Here is a 10566-nt window from a genome sequence, read left to right as displayed (position 1 = left end):
CACTAGACGCTGGCCAGATATTTCCAAAGATGTACAAATATTCCTTTACTTAAAAGCGTAACAAAGCTAGTTTAAACTAATCATTATTTTAAATAGCTACCGGTAGTTGAATCTAGAATAATTATCCCTGAATAAGTGTACATTGAATGGATAACCTACTGGTTTAATGGCAAAGATCTCCTGCAGTCCCCTTACGTGTTTATCAGTTAGTGAACAACAAGCATACCTGTCACTGTGCGTACAGCCAACTTAAACACTGCCAAAATAAACACACGCCAAGAGTATACTCTCATGTCCACTTTTAATGAAACAATGTCACGTACCTTTGATAAATCTTTGCTTTTGTTTTCGAATGTTGGCAGACCTTAAGTCTAAATATAAAATACATGTGGGTATTCTTGTATAAAAACATGTTTATTTGCCTATGTGAGATTATACTCAACTGACTCATTAAGATGGAACATGGTGAAAGAACTTGACACATAATTTTAAAAAGTAAAGGTAATCACATAAAAACACAACAAAAAAAGCTTTTGACTGAGGGATCCCCATTTTGAGCATTACTGTTCTCAGGAAAGGTTTGGCCACATGTTCCATGTAAGAGCTTGAAGAATCAACTAGAAACAAACTAGACACATGTATTAAAAAACTAAACAATAAATCTACAGGGCTAACTCAACACTTGGAAGACAATATGGCCACTCTGGTGCAGTGCAAAACTACCTTTAAAATGGCTTTGCACAGAATCATATGAGAATTCATGATTCACTCTTCCAGACACAGAATACAGACTGGCCTCTGAAAATGACTAATCACTACATCAAGCACTCAACTGGATAGACATTCTTTCCTTATTCGTCTAAACCAGGGATTCCCAAACGGTGGATCGCAACCCATAGGCGGGTTTTAAGATGCGACAGGGAAATCTGAATCAGTACTGTACCACTGGACAGGCATTCACACTAATCAAATTACACGTGGAACTGGCCAGTGTATATGTGGTCATGCTGACGTATGTATGTTTATTCCAAAAATACATGTTTTATTCCACATATGAACAAGTTGAGCTACACTTTCATAGTACGTCTTGGGTTTGGAATGTTGGGGAATCCCTGGTCTAATCCACTGAAAAGCTGTGAACACGAAAGTCCGTTAAATACGTAACTGGCACTGACAGAACATGATTACTGTGCAACAAACAAAATGGTTAACAATAATAATAAAAATAAAGATCTTTGTTAGAAAAAAGATACAAATCAAATAAAAAATTGTGTCCTGTAAGTCCGGGTCACGTCATGTAAAATGAGTAGGCACACAAATGCCTAAATATTGACACTTAAGTTCACTGTATCTCAGAAATGATAATAACATATATTCAATTGGCCTTAGTGACCTTAGAAAACAAGCCCATTTTCCAGGAAATCATATTGACCCTTCTGACGGTGTTAACTTGTGAAACGGAGGTACCGGTTACTGTAACCTATAACAACAACTATGAGCCTATGGCAAACTTGACTGACCTATACAAGATGGGCCACTATGAAGACTCATAAGGTTGAGTCATAAACGTGGACAAAGTTACTGAAATACTCATCTTTTGGACCTCTCGACCAAGAAGCGTCCAGTCACAGTATAGTCACGCTGTGTTCCAACACTGACCAGTCAAATTATGCAGCGCTCGACGAGACAGAACAGAGAATGTGGCACAATGTGCAATCTGCCAGTCAGGCGAACGCTTCCTTCCTATTGAGCGAGGCGCTCCCATGAAGTTGAAGAAACGCATCGATTTCCTCATGTTGCGTTACACATCATATAGATCTGCTGACTTTCTCCCCCTTCATAATCCAGAAACGTCTCCAAAACCTAACAAACTTGTGTAGAAAAAAAAGGTTAAAAAAAAAAAAAGAAAGTATATGACCCCATTAAAAAGAAATGAATTAAGTAAAACCATGATGGCTGCGGCTGGCTAGAAGACAGAAAAAAAAGTCAGGTTTTCCCTACCCACCAGCAGGTCAGGGCTTCCCTACCTAACCCAGGGGCTTCTACGCCGATGCCTGCCTTTCTGCCACCGTAAAACAACATCAACACCATCTGACCAATGCCTCTAATTTCAATGCTCCCTTGATTGTCAAAATTCCACCCTCCGTTCTGGCGAGAGCATGTGATCGCATGCACTTATCATAAATGAGGGACTCGGTCTCACTTCCTTCAGTTCATGTGACGTGGGGTAGGGGGGGTGGGGGGTTTGGGGGTTCAAGGGCAACGATGCAAAACTCTGCATGCGCAGCGATTGCCGATCCGTCCAACTACACCGCACGCGTCTGGAGAGGCTTTGTCTGCCTGACCCCTCTGTTCCAGCGGTTCTTCTACAGGTTCTCCTAATGGAGACGGGGGTCCTGGCCCCCAAAAGTGAACGGGTGATGCCGGAAACTGCAGGAGCCGCCATGTCCGTTGTCTTGCAGAGGGCGACAGTCGGCCATCCGCAGCGCAGGAGCTTAGCAGGAGTGCAGGGTTTGGGGGGGGGGGTGCAGGCCTAATTTACCTGAGATTGTGCGTGTGTCACAGTGCACCCTCTTCATCCAACCCTCTGAGCCAGCGGACAGAGCGGGAGGGATGAGAGGAGACACAGTGCGGAGAGACGGACTTTTGTCTCCAGAGCAGCGTCCAAACCCTCCGACAGCGAGCAGACATCGAATCCGTCGAGTCCGAGACATCAAATCCATTTTTGGTATCGCCAAAATCGCTTTTTGTCCTTTGTCAGTTTGCAGATATGTGGTGGAAACCACAATGGAAAAGGTACTTTGAGGACATCTGTGAAATGCACTTTAAATAAATGATGACTTGACTTGATCTTTGCCAGACCAGACAGGTCTGCTTAGAAGAACAATGCGAGCATGTCAATGCAAAAGATTATCACGGTTGTACATTCATAAATGTCTCCATCAATCTTGCAGAATAAGGACAACGTAGTGTAAAACTACGTCACTTAGCGTACTTATGTTTTGTCAAAATATAGAAGTAACCAGCCCTTCACAAAGTCTATAAGGCAAAGGTATCCATGCAACAATCATCCAAACCCGGGATAGTCAATAGGAAAGGGAACGCTCATTAGCATTCGAATAGCAAACTGTTTACAGTACAAAAGAAAGACAGTAAGATAATATAGTACTGTATGTGTCTATATACATGCGTGCGTGTGTGTGTGCGTATGACCACATGAGAAGGACTGTATGTTATTCTGCGCTTGTATGAAGACACATACGCACATACATGCATACATACCCACATATATGTGCACATAAGGTTAAATATCCATGGATATGCAAGGAATACAACGGAGATATAATAATCATTCTCATCAGCCGAAAACTAGTTAAGGAATATCTTTTGCTTGGCAGCGTCTGGCTGGTCCCGGCACTGCGACGTGGGTGAGCGTCCGTGTACCCACGCCCCAGTGCCCACACCCCCATGCCCCCGGCCCCGCGCCAGCCTCAGAGGGCCTTGGCGCTGGTGGGGTGAGCCGTGTGGGAGGCGGGCTTCTGTGGGTAGCGGCTGTAGTAGTAGACCTGGAAGAGGATGGCGAAGTCCACGCACACCTGGAGCAGGCCGCAGATCCAGAACTGCACGGGCGCCTGCGTCACCAGGAAGTAGCCCGTCTTGAAGGTGTCCCCGCTGGTCCACATGCACACCATCTTGATGCTGCAGAACAGGACGGACAAAAAAAGAAAAAGTGCACCGGGGTCATCTTTGCACAAAAGCACACTTGTGGCCATATCTGATACAACTGCTGGTGTCAGTGCTAGCCAAATTACACCCATGGCATCAGTTTTTTGTGGACGATTAGTTGGAGTAATTTTCCACGTAAAAAACAGTTTGCAATCACCGAGGAAGACGAGGAACAAATAAGACTGATAAATAAAATCTAAATGAACACATTGATGACACTGAAGATTACATTTGGCTGGAATAACTGGCCCTGAACTTTCCTGTCCACCTTCCCACACGAAAAATATAGTGAACCAAATATCGCCTGACTTAAACAGTGGAGTCTGCCCAGCAGGTCATAGTTTTGATGAAGACACATCCACTGTTGTCAAAGTACACACAAAAAAACTGTTAGAATGATAAATGAACATGCAAATGAATATTTATCACTATATTTAATGTCATGTGTGATGGGGAAGTATTGTTGATCTACCCCATCACATGAAGTTCATCGAACTGCTGCAAGATAAAGTTGAAATCACCCAAATGCACGAGCAAAGGCTTGATTTATTAAAAAATCAGGTCTGAGAGAGTTAAAAATAAACCTTGAGAATCCACGGCCCTATTGTCCATAAATCTCAGGAGAGCGCCAGCCTGAAATCAAAGCGAGTGCTGTAAATTGCACATACGTTGACCAGAAAAAGGACCTTGTCAGAAATGACAGGACAACAAGGTACAGAATTAGTCATTTATCCTGACCAATTAGTCATTTAACACTAACCTGGTACATGTCATCACAAATCTGAATAACTGGGAAGGATCTGCTACAAACTTCACCCAGGACTGAAAGGGCAAAGGAAGTGAATGTCAACGAAGAAAACATGCAAGGAAAATTTCACTTCTAAGCAGAGAAATTGAAATGAGGAACAGAGAGGAATGAGGCCACTGAACACGACTGTGTCCACTTCCATCCCATAAACAGCAGAATTTGTTTGCGAATGAGAAGTAAATTGTTTGGATGAAGGTCCCCCGAGAGCTCTTTCTTCCGCGCTGTGTGCGTCTCACCAGATTGGACACTGTGCTTGAACTCGTTACGGCTATAGGGAGCTTCTCTGGGCCCAGCCAGAGACGTTTGCTCGAGCCCACGGGTGATTCCATTGTGTTCAAAGCCTACTGCGGTTTATTCATTTCTTTCTCCCGGGGCACTGTGGGAAGAGTAACAGAAAATTTACACAGAGTGTTTTTCTGAGGCTGATTTGGGGCCCGAATCGCCCCCGAGGTGTGCCTGCGGGGTGCCGGAACATTGCTACGGCCCCTACCGTCCCAATTCCAGGAAAACACCTGAACTGGGCTTCCAGAAGGGTAGAGGAAATTCTCCGGTCTCCTCATTTCACGCACTGTTTAAATGTGAATGCCTGTTGGTCTCTCCGTATGATTGGCGGACAGCAGAAATAGCTGAAGATTACCGCGGAGTAAGCGAGTGTAGCGAGTGTAGGCGTAGAAAACAATGTTTGCAGCGCTAATATGAGCGAAAGGAGAAGCCGACAGGGAGCATGTGCAGGAAATGGGCTTCCAGAGCACGGACGGCGAACAGTGCGAGAGGCGCTCAATTTTACTCCCATTTAGCCTGAATCCAGAAGACAGATGCTACCCAATGTTTCAGCAAAGCTTCGGAGCACTGCTGGAAAGTCATTTGAAATAATTGCGAAAAGTACACGTGCCCAGCATGTGATGGGTTTGAGAGAACTCTGTGGTTTTAAGAAAACGATGCATTTATCGCGTTGGTGTCCCAAACTGGGAGATCAAGCGCGCTGTCCACGCCGATCTCGGACGCGTTTGCCCTCGATTTCATTTTTAATGGGATCTCTGAGGAGGTGGTGCCACCACTGCACGCGCCCAGAGCGCGAGAGGGAATCGTGTTCATAAAACCCTGCCGTATCGGCTTCGCTTAAAGGAAAACACATTTCTCCCTGTCACATTAATTAGCAGCTAAAGGGGACGCCAGTGAAAACGCTCTCAAGCCAACGCTGTTCCGGGGGCCAGGAATCCAGCGCTGACAAAGGAAGGAAGCAGTCACAGATACACTTTCAGCCCACGTTTTACATTCCGGAAAGTTCCAGTGACGGCAAGCATCCCAATTTCCAGCGTCGGTTCAACACAGATGCTGCTTTCCCCCTTATTTAAATTTTTTTTTTTAATGCATAGGAATAGGCTAAATAAAATAAATAAAAGCATCATTTTTTCCACATCAAAGTGCCTGTAGGACAGTTCCCTGTCGAAGACCCTTCAGCTCTCCTATAACCTACCTGCTAAAAGTGTCAAGGTATCAAGTATGGGTGAATAATTCAGTACTTTTTTCCTTCCATCCCTGTTTGAAGGAATATGGATATGAATTTCAATGCACAAAATACAAATAACCAGATCAACAGAAAGAGGAAAACCGAAACATAATTGGTATCCTGGAAAGCCTCCGAGCGACTGCCTTGAGTTTAAATGATAAATATATTATTTAGACTTGATATTTCTCAGATGAGTTTCTCGCACACAAAAAAATAATATTGAGCCAGCACAACTCCTATTGGTCAATGCTGCACTGGACCTATCAGCTACCCTCGTCTAAGCTGCAGCACTGACACCGGTTCAGAGTTCAGAGCACCGGACAGGTCTAAAGGTCTGGAGGCCCTGGCCTGGCAAACTGGCACCGTTTCCATGGTCCAAGGGCACCTACTAGGGCATCATCACTGAGGGACAGGGGTAGTAGGGGCAGAACGGTCCTTGGGTCTCAAAAGTACACCATGTACCTCCCACAGAACCTGAAGCTCTTTCCTTCTTTATTTCAATGACATTCACCAACTGTCCAAAGACATGCATGTAGGCTAATTGGAGACTTGAAATTGCCCAGAGGTGTGAATGGTGAGTGAATGGTGTGTGTGCCCTGCGATAGACTGGCAGCCTGTCCAGGGTGTATTCCTGCCTCTCGCCCAATGCATGCAGGGATAGGCTCCATCACCCCCCACGACCCTGCCCAGAATAAGCGGGTATAGATAATGGATTGACGGATGGATTCAACAACAGTATTATTGCTTAATTAAGGTAAAATGCTTAATTATCGAAGATGCTGAAATCCAACCACATTACACTGGAGGAAGGAGCGCTTTAAGTTTTACTCCTCTCTCCAGCTCTTTCCGTCGGCCCTAATGCATGTGTGACTCTGGTCTACCGCTCGACCGTCATAGATTATTAAATCAATCCAAGATAAAACCCGCAATTCTAATCCAATTGCCTGTCAAATTAGAACTTTTCTGAGGAAATGATTTAACAACAACTCATTGGTCTCCCCTCCAGGAGAGAGCAATGAGGCGGAGAGATCTGAACAAAGAGCCATCAACGTCCGCATCAATGCGCCGTATCTTGCCAATATGGAAACTGCTACAGATAAGGGGGCACCATTTCTCAGTCATGGCTTATCTGTCTAGACTAGCAGCACAAATGAAATTGCATTTTTAGAGCAACAATTATAAAGTGGGGAAAAAATAAATGTTTAAGAAAGGTCAAGAAAACACTACCATTTTGGATTTAAAAAGTGTTGAGAAAACACTATGATTTTCGATTTCAATTTTACGGAGATTTGACTTATGACATGCTAAATAAACCATGTCAAATGTAAAATAAATGACCTACAATGCATGAATGTCAAAAGGCACCTTTGTGAAGTCATATCCCGTGATCCATGTAGGAATTACAGCTCCCCATTTTAGGAGACCAAACGCAGGGGACAAATTAAAATAACCTTAAACAAAGTTATCATATTTAGCACTTGGTTGCAAATCCTTCCTCAAATTAAAGCTGACAGTCTGCACTTTAACCTCCTATTCACTGGTTCGATTCAAATCCAATGTGCTGCAGTACAGAGCCAAAACAACAACAACAAATGTCAGCGTCCAAATACTTATGTACTGCACTGCACATAATGACCTTAATAACTAAATAACCCACCGACAGCATCAATACAGCTCAAAGAGTTACCATGGAGACTGCACAAAAAACCTCCAGTGAAGAAGTGGAATGCTGGTTCAGACGCGCGGCGAAACGCGGCGAGCACTCCGGGTCGGCCGGACGGAGACGCCATCAAGCGCTCGGCGGGCCCCCGACAACGGTTGCCAACGAGACCAAGGACGAACCCGTTCTGCGCTGACAAACGGGAAGTCACGGAGAACATAAGCAGAGCCCTTACGCAAGAGAGAGGGGGGAAAAACAGGCTAATTGGGTACGCCGTCGGTTCTTTTACGGATGGGCAGCGGACAGACTTCCTCTGCCGAGGAGTGGGCGTGCGGCGCGAGGCGAAGACGCCCACGACCGCCGGACCGCGCGGCGAGAGCAGGCGGGGACGAGGAGCCGATGCGACAGCAGGAGCGCCACTCCGCTAACGTGCTAACATCTGGGCTGCCTGTGCCCCATGACCCCGGTCTAAAGAGAGCGAGGGGTCATCCGTTCAGAACTACAGGCGACGTCCTATTTTTGAGACGTTCACCTCCAATTGGGCAGGGAGCGTCCTTTGCGAGTACCTTCAGAAAGGTTTCCAGCCAGCCATTGGCTCGTTTCACTGAGCAACCGCACGCCATCTGGGCAGCAGAATTACTACACTGCCCAACCGGCCAAGTTGGTACAGGGTGATCATAAGCACCGCGACTGACCAGTGGGGTCGCAACAGAGCAACGAGGTGGGGGGTAGCCTGCCACCTGAAGCACTTCCTCTGTGGGTGACTATGACCATTTACATGAAAAAGAATACACACGTCTCTTAAAACATCGGTGGAAAATTAGAGATACGCCAATTACCACTAATGTGCAATGTGTATATTTGTAAAATCTACCTGTACAAATGAGGCGACAAACATCCAAGTTGATGAAATGGCAGCATTCGGTATTAGAGTGCTGTAGCAGCAGTGAGGCGAATAACCAGAAGTTTCTAGATTCAAATCCCAGCACATGGCTGAGGCAAGAATTGTGAAATGTGTCCAATAACTTCACAAGGACTAACTAAGGCCACAACATAAAGGAATAAATCAAGGAGTCTATCTACCTTATTCCTTATACCTTACCTTATTCTTCAGTGCTTAGTGCTTACTTCAAAAAGAGAATTTACTGTGCTAGTCCTCTTGGTCCTTTTGATATTGTATCCACCTATTCACTCCAGGAACAGACTGCACTCACATACTAGTACAAGAAAAAAAAAAAAAAAGACTGAGCTCAGTCAAATCCAATCCTGAATTATTCATAAGCTAGCCTTAACCTTCGCCCTTGTATCTGTTTCAATAAGCTACCGTGCATCGTGCAGTCCACAGTAACTCTCTCAGCCTGTGGCTGGCTGGCCTGTGGAAGTTTCCCCCCCCCCCCCCCAAATTACAATGGTAAAAAAGGACTCAAACAATTTGATTAGTGACACAGTGCTGTGTCTCGGCAGGGGTCCAAATCAAGCTCCCAGCTCATATTTAAGGGCCTTTCCCAGAGAGAAAGGGGGCTACTTTGGTTCCATGTGGCTGAATGTTGACCTGTACATTCGTGACAGGACCCTCAGTACATAGCCTTTACCCACTTCTCACTTGCTCAAAGGCAAAGGTTACTTACAGTGTGTGCGTGCGTAGGTGTGTGTGTGTCTGTGAGAAGCGGACAGTGGGCTAAATGGGGGGACTGGCTGTGTGTGATGTGCTGTGCTGTACAGTAGCAGCCTTGTAAGGAAGCAGGCAGTCTCCAGCAAAGTCAAATCCCACCGTGATTCATTAAGTTTATCACGCAGGTTCAGGCACCGGCGCCCGCGGTCCCAGCTTTGATCTGACGGGCTACGCTATCCAGACCAAACAAGCGGCACCGCTCTCCCCGGGAAACGCGCGCCGCGAGCCGCCCGTCCTCCGCCCCAACAGCCCGTTTACCAAAATAACAATTAAAAGCCGGGCGACATTTCAGCGGCGAGGGAAAGGAGGAAGCGCATCCCGTTCTTGGCTTTGTTTCACGCGTGTTCAAACTGATTCGAATCGAATCTTTCAGTTAAAAAGAATGCTTCTGGGAGAACATTTAAAAAGCCCAGAGCTTTATAAGGCTCTCAAAAGCCAATTCTTGCTAAATTGGAGATTTTTTTTTGGTCTTGGCTGGATCGTTCATCCATCATTATTTTTTTTTTTTAGGAAAGCTCACCCCCCTCACAAATGTAAAAGAAACACAAAAGCACAAATGCTGCGATATTCTCTCGCCTACTCCAACTTCAAGGCATCGAAATTAGAAGGGGCGAATTTGCATTTTCACAGATTTGCAGCACCCCTTCGAATCGTTATTCAAGCCGTTCCGTTCGACTTCAGGGGATTCAGGCTTGAAACAGAATTTTAAAGTTCCCCCATGCAGCAATTTTCTTGTTAAGGGATATTACAACATGAGCTGTTCCAAAACAACCAATACAGTTTTTTTTTTTTTTTAAAGGATGAGTTCACTGGACTATGGCATCTTCCTAGTTGATCCACATGAATATTTACCTTGCGGCTATTACTGAGAGGTCTACAGAGATCCAACATACATACATATTAAAAACACAGAGTGCAGGCCATAAGCATTTTGGCAGTGACACAATTTGTGTTGTTTTGGCTCTGTACTGCAGTACATTGGATCTGAAATGAATAAAATGTATATGAATTTATGGTGCAGGCTGTCAGCCTTTATTATTTTCATCCATCAGGAATTCCAGCCCTTTTTATACATAGCCATTGCCTGCAGCCAGTCAGCCTGCATGGGTCTGAACAACAGGAAAGCTCTGCACCAATCAAACGACAGACTTATCTCACACTAACAATAACTAGTAACCCCTGGGCACCTG

General features: G+C 45.2%; 1 protein-coding gene across 2 annotated transcripts in view; it reads right to left on the bottom strand.

The window, feature by feature from the left end:
* Window positions 1–284: 284 nt before the first annotated feature.
* Window positions 285–10566, bottom strand: part of LOC135261684 (solute carrier family 66 member 2) — a 37686-nt gene continuing 27404 nt past the window's right edge. For both annotated transcript variants that reach the window (XM_064348196.1, XM_064348197.1), the window contains one exon: window positions 285–3699. In XM_064348196.1, the coding sequence (XP_064204266.1) occupies window positions 3492–3699 (208 nt within the window). In that variant the 3' untranslated portion in view covers window positions 285–3491. The remainder of the gene's footprint in view (window positions 3700–10566) is intronic.

Source organism: Anguilla rostrata, chromosome 8 (genome assembly GCF_018555375.3).
Source record: "Anguilla rostrata isolate EN2019 chromosome 8, ASM1855537v3, whole genome shotgun sequence".
Taxonomy (NCBI): Eukaryota; Metazoa; Chordata; class Actinopteri; order Anguilliformes; family Anguillidae; genus Anguilla; species Anguilla rostrata.
This window is presented reverse-complemented; position numbering and strand designations above follow the sequence as displayed.